The 19,327-nt window shown below is 39.7% G+C and overlaps 2 protein-coding genes across 2 annotated transcripts; one reads left to right on the top strand and one right to left on the bottom strand.

The window, feature by feature from the left end:
- Window positions 1-9: 9 nt before the first annotated feature.
- Window positions 10-8,684, bottom strand: LOC125230455 (malate dehydrogenase, mitochondrial-like). Its single transcript, XM_048135593.1, has 9 exons — window positions 8,341-8,684; window positions 7,704-7,867; window positions 6,688-6,795; window positions 6,018-6,188; window positions 4,987-5,079; window positions 3,450-3,668; window positions 2,276-2,401; window positions 988-1,134; window positions 10-698 (listed from the first exon to the last, which is right to left on the bottom strand). Exons 1-9 carry the CDS (start codon window positions 8,498-8,500, stop codon window positions 486-488), a joined length of 1,401 nt encoding a protein of 466 aa, XP_047991550.1. The 5' UTR covers window positions 8,501-8,684; the 3' UTR covers window positions 10-485.
- A 1,956-nt stretch (window positions 8,685-10,640) lies between these two features.
- Window positions 10,641-19,052, top strand: LOC125230735 (gustatory receptor 68a-like). Its single transcript, XM_048135995.1, has 3 exons — window positions 10,641-11,609; window positions 11,997-12,155; window positions 18,981-19,052. Exons 1-3 carry the CDS (start codon window positions 10,641-10,643, stop codon window positions 19,050-19,052), a joined length of 1,200 nt encoding a protein of 399 aa, XP_047991952.1.
- Window positions 19,053-19,327: the final 275 nt, after the last annotated feature.

Raw genomic sequence — 19,327 nt, forward strand, 5'->3', positions numbered from 1 at the left:
ATTTACTTATCTAAACAGTTACTTTCATTAAACGACCATACAAAAGTAATTTAATTTGGTTTATATTCAGTTTGACAACATTTTTTATTAGTTTAGAACTAGTGTGGTTAAAGGACCAGTGCTCGACAGTTTCAATCTAAACTCATTGTCCATAGATATGACAAAAGGGTGTCATTGGGCATCAACACGTTTTTATATTTGTCTAGAATTCAGTTAACAATTATTGTTTTAACAATAGGGTCAAAGTTTTCAACGGCGCCGCTAACAGACTAGCCCTCATGTTTCTCAAACTACACACCTCGTTTTTGTTGCACGCACGTTCAAGGGCAACCAGTTGAAGTCACATCGCATATTTTATATCTTTCTACGCCTCTGTACAAGTTGTATGTTTCATGCAAAGGCTATACCAGTATGAGGCACCTTTAGAACGAAACTGACCCAACTCTAACGATTTGCTTGAGCGTTAGGCCGTTTCGTTATTGAGTCTACACGTTCCTGCCACAGCAAGGGTCCCGATGCTTCTGCAGGTAATCCTGCACGTAGCGCACGCTCCTCGGGACCTTGCAGGTGCTGCAGGCGCAGCTCTTGGCAGGCGCGAGGTGCTTGAAGCTGAGCGCGCGCGCCTGGTCGTAGTCCTGGGGGCGAGGGCGCCAGCACAGGTCGTAGGGGCCGTCGGTGCAAGTCATGTTGCGGCAAATCTACAATGTAGAAATTTTAGTAATAATAAGTTTTGCTGGCTTTTAAATTTGTCGTACATTTACTGTCGAGTCTCGGAGTCACAGGTCTAGTCCGGATGTAGTGCTACATCAGCACCTGTCGCACTAGCATCAAGAATTCTGAGGAACAACTGCAGAATATATGAAGCTTACTTACCGAAGCTAGATAATCGTTGCGACAGGCGTCCGGGCAATCGCAGGTCTAAGCCACATGTAGCATGTAATGCTAAATCAGCTTCTGAGGAACACCTGGAAAATATCTGAAGCTTACCGAAGCTAGATAATCATCGCGACAGGCGTCCGGGCAGTCGCAGGTCCAGTTGACGGGCGGCACGCAGGGCATGCAGGGCGGCCGCGGGCAGAAGCACGGGTGCACGGAGCACTCCGGCGAGCAGCACGAGTTGCAGATCGAGTACACCTGGGAACGGTCACAACTTCATCTGGACATGAAATACTGCTGACTTTAAAATGTGGCAAACACGAATGTCAATAACGCCTGTATTTATAAGATTACTTATTAAAGATATGAAATACAATTTCCTGTCTCCGTAGTCATGTTGTTGGCTGTTAGTACCACTATCATTTGCGGGCATGACAACATTAGGTCGCGTACCATCACCATCATTACCAGTCTAATTTATTCATTCATTCATCATTATCATATAATCCTTGTTGAAAGCGTTTTTTCTGTACTATTAAATCCAAATGTCAAAATGCATGTCCAAAAATTTGCTACTGAAATGACAATTTCCAAAATTAATTAGAGTGAAAAGTTGAGATGTATTCGTAAACAAATGCAATTCTCATGAATTTCATACGACAAGTTAAATAACTTAAAATAAACGTAAACTAAACAATCTTACACTAGTTCCAGTCCGGGTGCGCAACGACTGCTACTGCTTGAGGCTGGCTGTTCGCAGGCCATAGACCCTGATCTGGAACCAGTGTACGATGTTTACTTTATTTGGTAGATTATGCACTACAACGCCGTATAAACAGTGAGCAACTGAATAAGGCGAGGGCCTCCAAAAATATTTAGTGATTTACGACTAAAGAGAACAGTGATAATTACTTTTAGGGAGAGATTTTATTAATGCCAAATTTTGCTCGGGAATAAATCCTATTCTCGTGAACACACAATCTTGTGATCAGTTATCATGTTCACATTTGTGTCTATTGCAGAAAATTTATGTATTGTTGTTAGACAACAAGTTGCTGACTGTGGAGTGCATGATCCGCCATATTTTTGGTAGATATGACTCACGCCACCAGAGGTTCCTGTCTCGGATTCTGCGACGTTTTGCTTTTCAATGCTCTTCCTGCCGTGTCAAAAAGTGTAGACACCGCTGGTTAAGAACGAAACTCTTTATGTGATCCTTGGTGTTCAAAGGCTTCAACCAGGTCCTATCTATCATGGTTCCAGGCTTAGTGGTGATTAAACGCTTCTAAAAGAAAAGATCGAGTGGCGTGGAGAGCACTGGTGAAGAGTACCCACGGTCGTCACGTCCTTCAGCCTTGGGGATACGACTTAGAAGAAGAAGAAAAAGAAAACATATTACCAGCCAGATGGCTCGTGCTATTTCATTCCGGATGTACGGCAGGCAGTTCAACAGAAGACAATGCTCGAACTTGGACAACTCCGGGACACCAAAGTTCTTCGTCACGCCGGACGACCCCAACAACACCTGAAGATAATGGTAATAACTGTATTATTTTATAAGAAGGTCGCATTGGATTCGAAATCATGCTGATATCTATTTTTGGACATTTATTAAATCATACTAATATTATAAATGGGAAAGTGTGTGTTTCTGCTTGTTTGTCCGTCTTTCACGGCAAAACGGAGCAACGAATTGACGTGTTTTTTTAAGTGGAGATAGTTGAAGCGATGGCGAGTGACATAGGCTACTTTTTGTCTCTTTCTAACAAAGCGAAGCCGGGGGTAAAAGCTAGTATGTTATAAAATGGGCATGATGTATGAGGTGTACATTACCAAAAAGGAATTGCTTCTACAGTTACTACAGGGTTCATTATTATAGGCGAATTTTGATGACTGAATGTAAACTCCCGACCGACCTGGCCGACCGGTCTGGCGCAGTCGGTAGTGACTCTGCCTGCTACGCTGCGGTCCCAGGTTCGAATCCCGGTAAGGGCATTTATTTGTGTGATGAGCACAGATATTTGTTCCTGAGTCATGGATGTTTTCTATCTATATAAGTATTTATATATTATATATATCGTCTGAGTACCCACAACACAAGCCTTCTTGAGCTTACCGTGGGCCTCAGTCAATCTGTGTAAGAATGTCCTTATAATAATAATAAAAAAAAAGAACTGTGACCATGAATCTTGCTGAAAACTTCATTTTCATAATTAGGAGGAGCCTGTGAGTCCTCTGACTGATCGTAAATAAATAAATCACCTACAAACTGTTATTCATGTCAGAATTTCATGCGTTGCAGTGCAACATGTATAAAATGGTACATCGCACCGTACAAGCTAATAGTTAGAACTTAGAACCAATTTTTGCAAACTTGGCATTAGATTGTTTATATTAGTAGTTTCAATTTCCGCTACCTTAAGGTTGTCTGGAAGAAATCGCTCTTTAGCGATAAGATCGCCTGTTGTTTATCTTTGTTCGTGTTGCTTCCTTGTTTTGTATTGTTGTACCTATTTTATTAAGGTGTGCAATAAAGAGTATTGTATTGTATTGTGTATTGTATTAGTACTGACTTGACTAGCAAAGAACTGGCAGCAGGGCGCGCAGGTGTTGAGGCTGTCGACGTACGCGCACTGCACGACGCCGGCCTGTCCCTGCAGCCCGCGCGCCACGTTGACGGCCGTGCGCGCCACCGCGTACGCGCCCGCCAGGCACGCCGACTCCTTCAGGCAGCCCTTCGCCGCGCACACCGCCTCGCCGCCGCTCATTATGCACGTCGTCAGGCATTCCACCTGGAACATTTTGTTATCAACGGATTTCAGAGGCAGGTTAATCTTGAACGCCGGGAACCCTTGTGAACTAATGCAGCATATCCATACTAATATTATAAATGCTAAAGTGTGTGTGTCTCTTTGTCTGTCCGTCTTTCATGTCATAACATAACGGAGCGACGTGTAGTGTAGTCGTGACGTAGCTTGTTTATCATTGTAAAGGCCTGACCTAAATGAACCATAATTAATATCTATGTTAAAACAATACATAAAGGTCAGCCTAAATGTCACGCACGTAGGCATCAACTATATAAGCCTAACCATCTTCAAATAAACCATTCTTTCATTCATTACTGCACTGGAAGCAAGAGTATTATTTTACCACTCCTACCGCCGACCATTATATGGCGACCCTGCCAGTCGGGCTGCTCGAGCACTAGCCACTTGCTCGAGGCAGCCCACCCCGCCCGCTCACCCCGGACTACAACCGCGCCAGCTCAGCCTCCACGCCGAACGCTCTGAAACGGTATCACCCAGCTACTACGTCGCCCCAGCCGACCATGCGTGCCAAGTCACCCCAGCCACGCTAAGCTTCGCCGCTCCAGCAGCCAGCTCCACTGGCCCATGAAGAAGATCAAGTGCCAATCGGTAGCAATGTGCCAGTTCACCGCAGCATCGTCTACCCGCTACTCCTCGTCACAGCACCATGGCTCCGCACGACAGCACCGCGCCGCAGTACCAGCCCAATACAATACAAGCCCAGCGCAGCCGACCATACGCTGAACGGAGGTATAATAGTATAAAACTTATTATAATTTAGCTAGCGCAATATTTATAATAGTGGTTATTATTTTTCGCCAAATGTTTTTCAAATTATTTTTTTTATAAGCAAGGTTCTTGTATTTAAGTAAAAGTTTTTAGTTGACGTAATTTTTTAAGTGGATATAAGTAGTCGAAGGGATGGAGAGTGACGTTAGCTACCTACTTTTTGTCTCCTTGTAATCCTCCACTCCCCTAAAATGGGGAGTCCTAGTTTGAAGGGAGCATTCCGCAATTTTCGAATTTAACGCGAGCGAAGCCGCGGGCAAAAGCTAGTGTTGTTATAATTATAACGATAATCCTTACAATATTTATGATTTCAGGTAGAACATACTGGCTTCTCGAGCCAAATATTTTAGCAGAGAAATTAAATTTTAAGTCACAGTGCAGCCTTTAAATTCAAATTCAAAAATTCGTGTGCTAAAGTTTACAGTGAAGGTACGCGTCTGGGCAAATCACACGTCACAGTTGTTATTATTTTGTACCATCGGAAGTCATTCGGGTAACATAAAGTAGGTACCTGTTCTTCAGTGAGCAGGCAAGGGTGCACGGCGGAGGAGAGGATCGGCACCATGGTCTGCGGCGTGGCGCCTCCGATCACCGGCACACGCACCTGACATTTAAAACACATTATTTTTCGAGTATATCTTAGGCTAGGGTTCAAACAATTCTGTATGCAAATTGCAAATAGTTCTCATGTTCCCTTTATTCCAGGAAAATAACACAAAAGTTACCGAAGTCTACCGAGGTGATATTTTCCACGATAGCACTATACTTAATTTATAATTGGGTTCCATTGTGATGCTGTTGACCTAGCACATGATTGCCGCGAGAACATGTCGCCACGAGATAGATGACATGTCTTCTTCTAAATGTATTAATGACATAAGAACGGGTAGTCTATCTCGCGGCGACACACCCTCGCGACAATCATGTGCTAGGCCTACAGAATGGTATCTCCCATTTGACTCTAAAAGCATGGTTCTCCCGACGCAGCTCTTTAGTAACTTATTTGGAAGAGAACCCAGTGGTATAAGATAAGCAAACAGTGGTAGCAACAGCAATAGGCTGGAAAGTGCCGACAACGCGGAAGTTCTAGCTAACTGGTTCTGTAAATTTACTCTTCACTTGAATACACTCAGATTTTATTCGGCCGGGAATACAGATGACTTTCTTTTTTCATAAATGACTCACCGTCTCAGGAGGCACGCGCAGAAAGTCCGCCATCACCGTGTTGGCCCTCACGCAGTTGAGCTCCACGCAGCCGAGCAGCTTGCGCGCGTCGTAGCAGCCGCGCAGCCGCTGGATCTTACCGTCTCAGGAGGCACTCGTAGAAAGTCCGCCATCACCGTGTTGGCCCTCACGCAGTTGAGCTCCACGCAGCCGAGCAGCTTGCGCGCGTCGTAGCAGCCGCGCAGCCGCTGGATCTTACCGTCTCAGGAGGCACTCGTAGAAAGTCCGCCATCACCGTGTTGGCCCTCACGCAGTTGAGCTCCACGCAGCCGAGCAGCTTGCGCGCGTCGTAGCAGCCGCGCAGCCGCTGGATCTTACCGTCTCAGGAGGCACTCGTAGAAAGTCCGCCATCACCGTGTTGGCCCTCACGCAGTTGAGCTCCACGCAGCCGAGCAGCTTGCGCGCGTCGTAGCAGCCGCGCAGGCGCTGGATCTCCGCCACGATCGGCACCATGCTCTCTATCGGCTCCGTCGCCACTATCGTGAATGCCTGCAACATATCATACAAAATGATTATCATCATTATTACCATCGCCAGAACCATCATAGGCCACAGCATCTTTAACAGATGATTTTTGTAGCCACTTTCACGAGGTATGTGCGCCGACAGAGATCGAAGGTACGGCGCATCTTTTCCTATGGCTGTAAATTCCAATGGCAGCACGGCACTTCCGGCCTCATAGATCGCAGGTGAATAGCGAATCTGTTGATGGTTTCTGTGAATTCCGAAATCCTTTCTGCCTCAGGTCATCAAGCCAGACTTCGCCATGCCTCTTCATGCCATCCTGCAAACGATGATGCCAGTCCGCTCTATTCAGTGCTTCCGCATCCCACGCTTGCAGGAGTCTTTAAAGAGAAGCCACGAGCGTCCGGCTCACCCCCCACTTTCCTAAGGTAGGGGTGGAGTTTGTATGAAGCATTCCAGTTTTCGAATTTAACGCGAGCGAAGCCGCGGTCAAAAGCTAGTATTATATAATTGAATAACTTACTTTTGGGCAAGCGTTGCAGATTTGAATAGCGATGTCTGAGACTGCGGGGGCGTTGGACTCGAACGAGTCGCATTCATTCCTCACGACGATCACCACGATCTTGGAGTCCTGTGGATTGGACAATTGTTGATGGTTAAGAAAAATATAGAATTAAATGGATGACTTCAGTGATGATAATAATATAGTTTTAGTACATATGTTAGCCACATCGCAACATACTTCAAAACAAATGTGTCAAAAATGTGAACATACAAATCCGGGACTAGTTATGTCAAAAATTAAAATGGCCAAATATGTAAAACATCGTACGACACAAGTGCGAAGATGAGGAAGGTAGCTCGTGTCTAATTCCCTCTTATACGCAAGCTTAATACATTATAAATGTAAAAAAACGGACGCTGATCTGACTGCCATGCACTTGTATCAGAGTTACGAAGAACTTCGTAGTGTGACTATAAACTGAAGTGGCGACTTTTGACGTAGGAATATCTAAGTTTTGTTATCCGCCTTGCTCTTTGAGGCCGCGTGCACACTGTCTACGACGCACAGAGTAAGAGGACACTTGCACTTGATGTCAACAGAACCCAAATAATTCCATGCCTCATCTTTTTGGTACTTTATCTCAACGCCTACTTAGACAACGACTGATCCTACCGACTGCGCCAGTGTTTGATGAATAGAAGGTCGAGATCCGCAGCAGACTGGTTTATATCCAAAAAACATACAACTACCCACATACTTACATATGAGTCTATTTTACGTAACACTCGTCATCCAATTTATTACGTTGCCTGTAAGAAACCTAACAGTATTATAAGTAGAGCACCTACCGTCAATGCATCGCACAGAGTAAGAGGACACTGCACTGAGTGCCAACGTCACTCAGTTAGTTCCATCCTTAGGTAACTCAGCTCTATGACGACTTATATGTACCACGTCACACATCAATAAGTACTTAGGTACCTATATTCATCGTTGTGTTGACGATGTTAGGTCTAGTAAAGAAGACAACCCACCTTCAACGCGTCGCACAGCATGTGCCGGCCGGAGTAGGAGGACACCTTGCACTTGGTGTCGACGTGGCTCAGCTCCATGCCGCAGCCGCAGGTGGCCACCTGGTCGTACAGCGCCACCTCGTCCAGCAGCGGGCACTGCTTCAGCAGCAGGGCGAGCGGCTGGCCTGGAACGAACCAATTTTGATAAATTATTTTACAATGTGAACAAACTGTTGGCCTTTTACGTCGTAGGAAACGTACAAGTATAAATGAAATTCGACCTTGTTTATAAATAAAAGATTGTTACAAAATGGATAGAAGTTATTTTAAATCCTACAACGTAGGGGTTGACTTCGGAGGTGCTTGAATACGTTACGTAGCATTATACATTTATAAAAACATTCATAATTGCGTAGCTCTCCGTAAAGTCGTGGACTTCATTTACCAGTTAGGTACTAAAATTGAGTCAATTTGTCAAAATTACCAATTTCGTCCTTCCGTGTTTGTTTATTTCAGTCTTCGTGAATATTACGCTATTCTAAAACTAACAGAGTAGCATGGTTATGACTTACTCGTATGAGACACGTTTAGTTGAAAAAGTAATCCATGCAAAGGCACCAGAACTACAATCGGCCTCGAAAGCAAACAACATACTTACCAGTACAACCAGCAGCTCCGCAAATGGTGACCTTCATCCCGGCGGGGCACGTGCTGTACCGGGGCCCGCCCGGGTGGCAGCCACCCTTCAATCGCTCCGCCTTCACATTGCTGACTAGCCTGATCCCTCGACTTAACACTCGCAATACACACAGAACCATTATTCGTACTTGAAATTTTTAATATTTTTTTACATTATTTATCTTGCTACAGAAAAATTAGGTTTCTGACATTTTTGAAGTACCGACAGTTCTTCTTCTTTTGAGAAAAGTGTCAAAACTCTGTCTATTTAACATAGAGTTTGGTTGAAAACTATTTACATTGACGCATTGACTTCTCTGGTCATAACATAAGTGTCATTAATATAAATTCTATAATTTTTCAGGCCAGGGAGACTAGAGATATATTTCTAATCTCCATATTTCAGGCTTTGATTTCAAATAAGTAATTACTTAGGTATTACGAGAACCAAGACTTAAGCTCCCACAACTCATCCTACGACTAGTATCTTTCTTTGTATTGTATTGTGTTGCGTTGTTGTGTATAGGCATGTATAGATACGTGGTACGTCAGGTACGTGTTTACTTATAGTGAGGGTGATATGAGCGTCTATGAATATTTTTGCAAGTTTGAAAATCTGCAAGCTATACGACGCGACCTAAAGGTAAAATATGACCAAGGTTCTAGTATTAAGGTCTATAGTTCCTATGCCTGCAATCAAGCTTATCAAGTGTTATAATTTTTCTCTAGAACCTCATTCTCTAGCCATACCCGTTCGTAAATTGCCAATGTCGCCTGGCATTTGTTGGATCGTGGGGTGGACGACATTCGGAGAACTTTCCACCTCTGCCAGGACCAGGATAAATGAAACTCCAAGTTCCCGCATTTTGTACACATTTTTTAAAGACACAAACGGGATGAACGCCATAAAATAACATTATTAGTTATTACCTTTCCTCTAACGTTTCGGCCAAGTTGCACTGTTTTTTTAATTTCAAACGCCTCTCTCACGATCCGAGCATAATTAGTGACGCTCGGTGGAGAGAACTTTGGAACTTGTTGGTTGTTTGTTGTTTGTTCTTGTTGGTTGTTTGTTGTTGTCGTTGTGTGTTAGGTTGTTGTTATGGAACCTTGTTATTTTATCGCGTTCGACCCGTTTGTGCTCGTGTTCTATCTACAACCAAAACTGCTAAGCGGAATCTTATGAGAATGGATGAATTAGTATTATAGCAAGGAATTACCTACACTCTTGTACGAGTATGTACTATCAACTGCAAAAGTGGATGGTGAATTTATCAATGATGGCGAAATTATGAATGAATACACCCTGTTTTTATTGAATTCCGTTAACTTTAAGGGATGGTTCTTTAGATCAAATACAGTTAATATATCTAAGAAACTAGCGTCTTAACTCTTACGGTTATCGAGTTATTTGACATGTGCCGTCAATCACTTGACACTATCTTGAATAGTATTCTTAAGGGTCTCTCACACTAATTAACTCATTTATTATGTATGAAAACGATGAAAAAGATTTTTTTGCGAATTTAACTAAAAGTGATATACAGGGTGGTTCCTAATAACGAACCTTAGCAACATGTCGAATTTAACGGAAAACAATAAAAATACGGTGTATAATATTCATAATTTCTCCATGCACTTTTGCAGTCGATAGTACACTCAGCAGAGACAAGTGACCTCCCCTGCACAGAAGTTTGAACGCAAATATGTGAAGCAAAGAATAGTAAGTACCCTGACTACTTACATGTTTTCACGTGTTAATTGTTATTTTAAACTTATAATTACTTTCAGAAGTATTTAAATGCACTTGAAAAATATAATTCGTATAATTAACGGCCACAACTAAAACCTTATAAATTACACGAAGATAAAAATCTTTATTACAAATAGATGACGCAGACATGAGCACTCTGTAAATATTTCAGCGAGCGATACCATCGGCTGCGCTCCGCCTCCGCCGCGAGCCGCGACGCGCGACGCAGCGCAGTCGGGGGTGCTTATGACACTCACTTTTATTGCTTGCAGCTCAACGTAGGTTTTTTATTGCCTTTTGCCATTAGCTATCAGAATTTTTTTCCACTACAGTACCATCGCCCACCGCACCGGCAATTCTAAAACCCTATTGTGAAATGCATAAGGTTCGTCTATAGTTAAATCAATGTGTTGCTGATAGTGCTCGTAATTCACGCTGCGGCTATCATCAAAACTATCAAAGCCATTAATCTTAAAACAGAATGGCACTCCCCTAGTTCATTGAATGTAATGCAACAGGGCAGTACCATGTCGTATTTCAAAAGCACAAGGCTTAAAAGTGAGAAAAATAATATTTGGAGCGCGTTTAGGCCTTTGTATTTTATATTAACATTGTTCGGGTTGTTACCTTACTCGATGAAGTTTCCGAAGGGTTCAGGAGGCGCTATAATAATACACAAGTCTATATACTTTAATTCACTTTGTTCGGTATCCGTGTTATTAATTTTATGCTCCTTTTTCGTTCTCCACACGCAGCAAGTGTTCGCTTCGACGGAGAGCAACACGATGACTGAAGTGCTGACGACAAAGTTCAACTACATGTTTGAGATGCTCACGCTCATACTATTCGCTACTGTCAGTTATTATTGTGCTTATAAAAACAGATTCACGTACGTAAAAATATTGAACGCTGTTGTTTCATCGAGTAACAAGTTTTTCGATTACAAAGTTATACGTCGATTACAAATGCAGGTTAAGATAGTAGCTTTAACTTTGTTTTTATTATTGGTGTTGCAAATTACGATAAACTTCACAAGACTGGACGCAGTGAGGAAGATGATGTTGGTGGCCGCGACCTTCATTTTGCCACAGATGATACAGTTCACTGTGATCGGCTTCTACTACGTGTTAGTGTTGATGGTGGTCGGAGTTCTGAAGAACATCAATGAGCAAATGAAAAGTTTAAGCAATTGTAACAAGATCAATGCAAAGTTTATAAAAGCGGAAAAGAAGATTACTTTGAATGAGATAGAAATAGTTTACGTGAATATGTTGGAGATGAAACGGGAGATAAATAGAGCATTTGAAGCATCTATTTTGGCGACAGCGATTCAATGTTTCCATTCGATAGTGAGCGAGGCGCACATCCTGTACCACGGGCTGGTCGTCGACTACACCCTCACCACGCACGACGTGTGCAACTGCTCGGTCTGGATCGTGTATCAGTTACTAAAGGTTCACACTATATCGTGTTCAGGGAGCATGTTGAAAGAACAGGTAAGTACGTGATATATTTGGCGATATTTAATATCGTCATTTTTATGGGATAAAAGTTAACTTAAAATAAATTTTGTTCCTAGAATAAGCAGCCATTCGAACTAGACTCAACCATGTTCAAATCTTACCAAAGAGAATGGATATCGAAGATTATTGTTAAAGAAAACTGTTAGTGTTTATTTCTCGACACATGACGACACACGATTTAAAACATTTAGAACCTCCGTTTTGGCAATTTGATCGGATCCTTTACCTGATAACTAAGTCACTTACTCGTATGTCTTAAATATAAATGCTACCAACAGTAAAGTTATTATCAAGCATCAACCAAAGGTGCCATGCCATCAAAATGATAATATTGTTCCGCGGTACATTTTTCTCTCTCAGGTGGCAGAGATCGGGCGCAGCTTGCATAACGTACTGGCAGGCAAAGAAGACGCTAGAATGTATCTGGAAGTGCAGCATTTCTCGTCGCTGATATTGTTCCAAAATGCCGAGATGACCGTTTATGATTTCTTCCCGCTGGATGCAACTTTTACTTTTAATGTAAGTTTTATACTTCCACCTCTTCATAAAAGATATCGTTGGGATGGGTGGGTAAAGTGTATGAAATCTCCGTTAACCTGGCATCGGCGAATGCTGGTGTGCTGTCGCTCCGGACCGAGAAAAGTGGAGGCTCTTGTGTCGGAGGTTGCCTCTTTTATGGCCATCGCGCCAACCTATTCAGTAGGCACAGTCAACCAATTGGAACCCTAGGCCACTCTACAACCATGTCAAAATGACAAGCAATAAGAGATTTCTTACAATCTGGTTTATAACGTCACTACGACATGGTTACAGTGACCTAGGGTTCCAATTGGTTGACTGTACAGTCGCCATCAGACATATCGAAGCGGCCGAAGGGCTCAAAAATGTTTAAATACGCTCTTACTGCCTTTAGTGTCAATGCGTCATTTGTGAGCACCTTGGTCGCTTCGATATATCTGACAGCGACTTTAGTGCTGCTTTTATATTAGTCATACTAGTTATGAAAAAAAAGCTGCACTTTTGGATGGAAGCAAGCCGCTTTGCATGGTGATAGTAGACATCATAGTAAACGATTTTTTCCGAGGATATCGAAATTTCATCCCTTAGGAAGCCGAGCGTAGCGAGGTGTTTTATGAAAATTAAAAAAATTCTATCTTTTTATTGTGTAGTCCGATTTTGACAAAACGTATCTCAAATGAAAGGTATTAATTTTTGTAATTAAAAAAAAAATACAAAGAAAAAAATTTTGAAAGAAAAGTAAGAAAAAAATTAAAAAAAGTAAATTTACGTCTCGCACTGAATAACTTCAAAGAATGACAGACAAAATGTACAATTTCGATATACGAGTTTTTTTAATCGAAGACAGATAAATTTGTAGTTGCAAACTGAAGACCGCATTGAAATCGGATTAGCATTTTTTAAGATACAAGTTGCCAAAGTTGGGAAAGATCGCTTTATATGGCCACTTTGAAATTCTTTTGCCAGAAAGTCAGAAATAATATGTTTTTCTGACACAGAAAAATACATAGTAACAGTATACACACAATTTTTTACGAGGATATAAAAAATTCATCCCTTGGAAAGCCGAGCGTAGCGATGTCTGTTACGAAAAACAAAAAAAGGCAGTTTCTTTTTATTGGATCGTCTTTCTAAGGGTTTCTAAGGAATGAAATTTTTATATCCTTGTAAAAAAATGTTTATAATGATGTCTATTACCTATGCATACTTTTAACTGTAAGAAAAATATAATGTTTCTGACTTTCTGGCTAAGGAATTTATAAGCGACCATATAAACAAACTAAGCCAACTTTGACAACTTGCATCTTAAAAACTACTGATTCGATTTCGATTCGGTTTTTAGTTTATAATCATGCATTTATTTGTTTTTAATTTTGAAAAATCATATATCGAAATTATACACCGTTTCTACCGTTTTTTGCGGTTATTCAGAGTGATACGAAAATTAAGTTTTTTTTTTAAATCTTACATTTTTTTTCCAATTTTTTTCAATATTTTTTTTTAAGTTACATAAAGCAATACCTTTTAAATGAAACATGTTTTGTCAAAATCGGACGACGTACAGAAAAATGAGATTTTTTTTTCGGTTTTCGTAACCAACCTCGCTACGCTCGTCGTTCTAAGGGATGAAATTATAATATCCTCGAAATTTTTAATTTTATTTTGATGTGTACTGTTACTATGTATTTTTCTGTGTCAGAAAAACATATTATTTCTGACTTTCTGACAAAGGAATTTCAAAGTGGCCATATAAAGCGATCTTTCCCAACTTTGGCAACTTGTATCTTAAAAAATTCTAATCTGATTTCGATGCGGTCTTCAGTTTTCAACTAAAAATGTATCTGTCTTAGATTAAAAAAAACTCGTATATCGACATTGTACATTTTGTCTGTCATTCTTTGAAGTTATTCAGTGCGAGACGTAAATTTACTTTTTTTATTTTTTTCTTACTTTTCTTTCAATTTTTTTTTCTTTGTATTTTTTTTTAATTAAAAAAATCAATACCTTTCATTTGAGATACGTTTTGTCAAAATCGGACGATACAATAAAAAGATAGAATTTTTTTAATTTTCATAAAACACCTCGCTACGCTCGGCTTCCTAAGGGATGAAATTTCGATATCCTCGGAAAAAATCGTTTACTATGATGTCTACTATCACCATGCAAAGCGGCTTGCTTCCATCCAAAAGTGCAGCTTTTGGCCAAAAATTCTCCATAACAAGTATGACTATATCGTACAGTAGAGTACTGCATCTATTCTTTATTCGGTCAACTGATCGAATCCAGCACTCTAACGTTACGACGACCCGTAGGCAGACTATAGGCTACTAGACTCATATCGAATTTGGCACAATAAATGATTGTCTTCTGTAGTATTTGACATAAAAAAAAACCGGCCAAGAGCGTGTCGGGCCACGCTCAGTGTAGGGTTCCGTAGTTTTTCGTATTTTTCTCAAAAACTACTGAACCTATCAAGTTCAAAACAATTTTCCTAGAAAGTCTTTACAAAGTTCTACTTTGGTGATTTTTTTCATATTTTTTAAACATATGGTTCAAAAGTTAGAGGGGGGGGGACGCACTTTTTTTTCCTTTAAGAGCGATTATTTCCGAAACTATTAATATTATCAAAAAATGATCTTAGTAAACTCTTATTCATTTTTAAATACCTATCCAACAATATATCACATGTTGGGGTTGGAATGAAAAAAAATATCAGCCCCCACTTTACATGTAGGGGGGGTACCCTAATAAAACATTTTTTTCCATTTTTTATTTTTGCACTTTGTCGGAGTGATTGATATACATATTGGTACCAAATTTCAGCTTTCTAGTGCTAACGGTTACTGAGATTATCCGCGGACGGACGGACGGACGGACGGACGGACAGACAGACATGGCGAAACTATAAGGGTTCCTAGTTGACTACGGAACCCTAAAAAAACAATATTTATATATTTTGGGTATTAAAAGTGTATGATGACTACGTATTTTCGAAATGTGTGTAATTTTTTTTAAATTTTGGCCACCGAAAACGCTCTCAACGATGTAATGACGTCATCGAATTCGAACTAACTTCATGTCAAAACCATCACTGACATAATGAACTTGTAATATTCCTACCCTATAAATACCTAACTAACACCAATTACCTATTTAGTTAACCTATATAACTGTACAATAATTGAAACTCTAAAATTTATTAAATAAAATTAATTACCATGAAACGAATTCAATCAATTAAGTTAATATCTTATATTGGATCAGTATTTTGACCTAGTGATCGTTTAGGGTTTATGTAGAACCCAATGTTGTAGCCGCAAATAGTAACCAGTCCTTTTCGCATATTATGAAACAGTAATGCCCTATTACGCCTAATAATTCTAAAAGTCAATAGCCAAAATAAATGGGTTAAGTTCACAACAACAATCAGAGTGAATAATAAATTATAATTAAAAGATGGGATTTATTCAAATATAGTCAGATTGTTTTAGTTAAATAAACACAAATAAACAAATGAGCATAATTATGTCAAAATTAAAATAATTAATGTTTGTCAGTAAATAATCTAAAATGTCACCATTATAATATAGAAAATCAATAGTAAATATAATACAATTTAAAATATTTTATTTTTGGGGTTATAGATGTCGCTCCGCCTCCGCGACAGTCCATGGCCATCATCCAGTTACGGGTCAGACCCCTGCCCCAGTTCTGAAGGAACTATTTTGTGGTCCTGAAGGGACATCTTTTCATAATGACAGGACTACTTTCATTTGCCCGAGCCATTATGTTGTGACACTTTCATCACCATAAAGAGGATTTTCAAAGAGACACTTTAAAATATCAAATACTGGTAGTAGAGCAGTGTATCTGACCACTCCAATTCTCCAGAATTCTGTAATTTTGTACAACATTGTTTTTGTAGGTATTTATCAAAATAATATTATCCAAACTGTTAATGTAGTCATTTTGTATCACCTTTCGGACCAAAATAAACCACGATCTTGCAACTTTCTGCCTCGATCCAGTCTAGACAAATCATTTATGATAGGTATTTGGAATAATATGACTTTATATTTGAAAGCCATTATGTAAAATCACAGGTTCATAAATAACAGAATAGACAGACAAACTGCTGAGGGACAAGCTAATTAAAAAATAAAACAATTTTATTTCAATACAAAATGAATTTACAATCTTACATTATATTGTGAGTTGTTTAATTTTATTATTCCCACAATATATTTATTTACTACCAGTAGGTATACAAGGGATCAAAAATATATATAAAGTCATAAATGTATATGTCGAGTTTGTCAATTGTCATAAATAAACATAGTTAATATAAATTCCTATAAGCCCTACTAATCCCAATTCAATAATTGAACATCATTAAACGCAAGCCTTCCTGAGCCTACCGTGGGATTCACTCAATCTATGCACAAATGTACAACATTCATTTATTTATTTATTTATAAATTCACTCACACAGTTAAAGTCTAACATATTAAGTAACCAAATCCCGTGTTAAAAATGTATAATTGAACTTTCTAGAAAATGAATAAAGACTTGAAAAGGAGAAAACAATTTTAATTCTAATATTTCCTATACCAAACAAAATCCTAGCCCTAACAGCTAAACTAACCATTACTCTACCGACATATTAGCAAACTAGCGATCCGGATCGCACATTTAATTTACTCGCGTGATTTTCCGAAAGTGCAATGGAAAATCTCTAGCTAAAGCTAACTAAGACGGGCGAAGAATAACCCTTTGACCTGACTCCCTATTTCTTCACGTGGGCTGGTTCTCACACTAGGGATTGGGACAGCAAGAAGTCAGCCAGACGGGTAATGTTAAATAGGAAAGTTGGACAAGAACCTGGCAAATTTAAGAAGTTTAGATAACAACTCAAATCGTCCAGATTCCAGGAGCAAAATCCTGTCTTAATAAACGCAGGAAACTGCCAAGAGCTCACTTGGACTCTACTAAAATAACCCAAGAAATGTCCCTTGGTTGACTAGGGCTATAGTTGAACACCGTTAGGTTACCCGCCCTATCCCTCCAAAGAACTGCAAAATATCAGACCAGTTCATCCTACTAAAATAATCTATCTCAATAATTATTTACAAAAGTTATTATTTAACTAACAGAACTAAGTAATATATGAAATCCTTCAACAAAGATTATTCTAGCGTAAAATAACACTAAAGCAATCCAAGCTAAAACATTTCACACATTAAAACACAATTAACTCTTTAACTAATAAGAATCACTCACAAATGTAACAAAACTTTAAAACTTTAGCAATACTATTGTTCTACAACTCTAAACTCTACTAGTACACTTTATAATACTAGCAGTGATCGAGCTCCAAAACAATAACAATTAAGACACTTAAATTTACACCAATTAAACACTGAAATATACGCTTATTAACAAAATACTCTATATTATCCTCCAACCCAAACCATACCAGTATCATGAAATACTAGCAAAATCAAGGCTAGGACATAATATAGGTAATCTAGATTTACCCAAATAAACCTAAATAGAACCAGTCTGACGGTCGAGCAGAAGGCTCTCTCAATCCCGAATCCCAAAGAATGAATCCCATGCAATGCCTTGCATCCCATTTCAAACATCCCTTCCAAGACTCTGAAATCCCCACTAGCTCTCACTTCCTCACTCCTGATTGGTATTTCTTAACCAACGCTGAAATTCATAATTTCATACAATATTTAAATAAAACATGTTTTATTTCCTGATCAGAATAAGGTCCAATTTGATCTACTCATAGGGCGTGGCCGAACTAAGTTTTTTTCCACATGTTTCGACACAGGATTGGCTCACTAGACTTTTTTCCATTTGCACATGCTTTAAAAATTGTCTCAATCAACGCTCTTTGTAATATGGTTCAATATGGCTTAAATTTGTTTTTATTGGCTAGTATCATTTAATTGTACAGTTTGAAATTTGACACATCTTCCTGTTGATTTGAATTTGACCAGGCAGCATTTCTTAAAATCCCTACTACAAAACCTTTATGACTTTGAAACAAGACTCAAATTGGGCTACAAATAAGCATCTAAATATTTTGGTTCACTATAAATCTCCAAGCTCTCCATCTCGTATTTCTAAAATACGATCTACTTGAGACAAACAAAATTTTAATTATCGTGAGACCAAAACAGGAATTTAATCAACTAAACAAAAAATATAATTATTATGCTTGCATATGATGAAACATGGAAGCAAGTTTCTGACATGTTACAAACTTTATGCAGCATACTTGAAAGTCAAAAAATGTTCTTTTCGAATATAATGACCTGATACACAGATAATCTTATAGATTAACATGACTGTGTTGTTTTCGCCTGATTAAGTAAAGAATTGTCAAGTAGCCTATTGTGCTAGATTAAATGTTCGACGATGCACGAGTAGTATGACCGAAAACGTATTAACAGAGCTATTCCGCCTAATACATGCCTAATTAAGGTATAAATGATTATTAAGTAGACATATATTACTACTTAATAATCTTCATCATCATTCCTCTCATCCCAGTCGTTTGCTATAGATGCATTCTACATCACCCATACATCTACCGTCCGCCAACTCATCATTCATTTGCTCTGCGGGCGTAGCGCACTAGATTGATAAAGCCTACCACATTGGTGCATCCTTTTTGCACTTACATACATGTGAAAAAGACCGACTGACATGATAGGCTTCATCACGATACCGTGCTTGCCCGCCTCGTTGAATATCCTCTCTCACACAGTGCCACGACATGGCTACTTATGTCGCCTGTTTATTTTGCAGGTGGTGTCAACAGCTGTCATGTACATAGTGATGCTCGTGCAGTTCGACACTACAAACAATAAGAACCCATAACTGACACCATAGCAACGCAACGCCCGTCCGCGGTCCGGGTGCTTCCACCCACAGGCAGGAAAGGAGGAGATCGGTCATGCCAGGTGGATTGTTTTGAATACGCCTGAGTCGCCTGACGCAACTTCTTGAACCCACGCACGCTTGTCTTGTAATGGACGCTCCCTTACGCGGAATACACGCGCATCATTTCTATGCCTGTGTACAGTCAGCATCAGCTGCAGAAAAAAGTAGACCCTCTTACAACATGCAAGGGGGTCTATTTTTCTCTGCAGCTG

Source organism: Leguminivora glycinivorella, chromosome 10, assembly GCF_023078275.1.
Source record: "Leguminivora glycinivorella isolate SPB_JAAS2020 chromosome 10, LegGlyc_1.1, whole genome shotgun sequence".
In the NCBI taxonomy this organism is placed as follows: domain Eukaryota; kingdom Metazoa; phylum Arthropoda; class Insecta; order Lepidoptera; family Tortricidae; genus Leguminivora; species Leguminivora glycinivorella.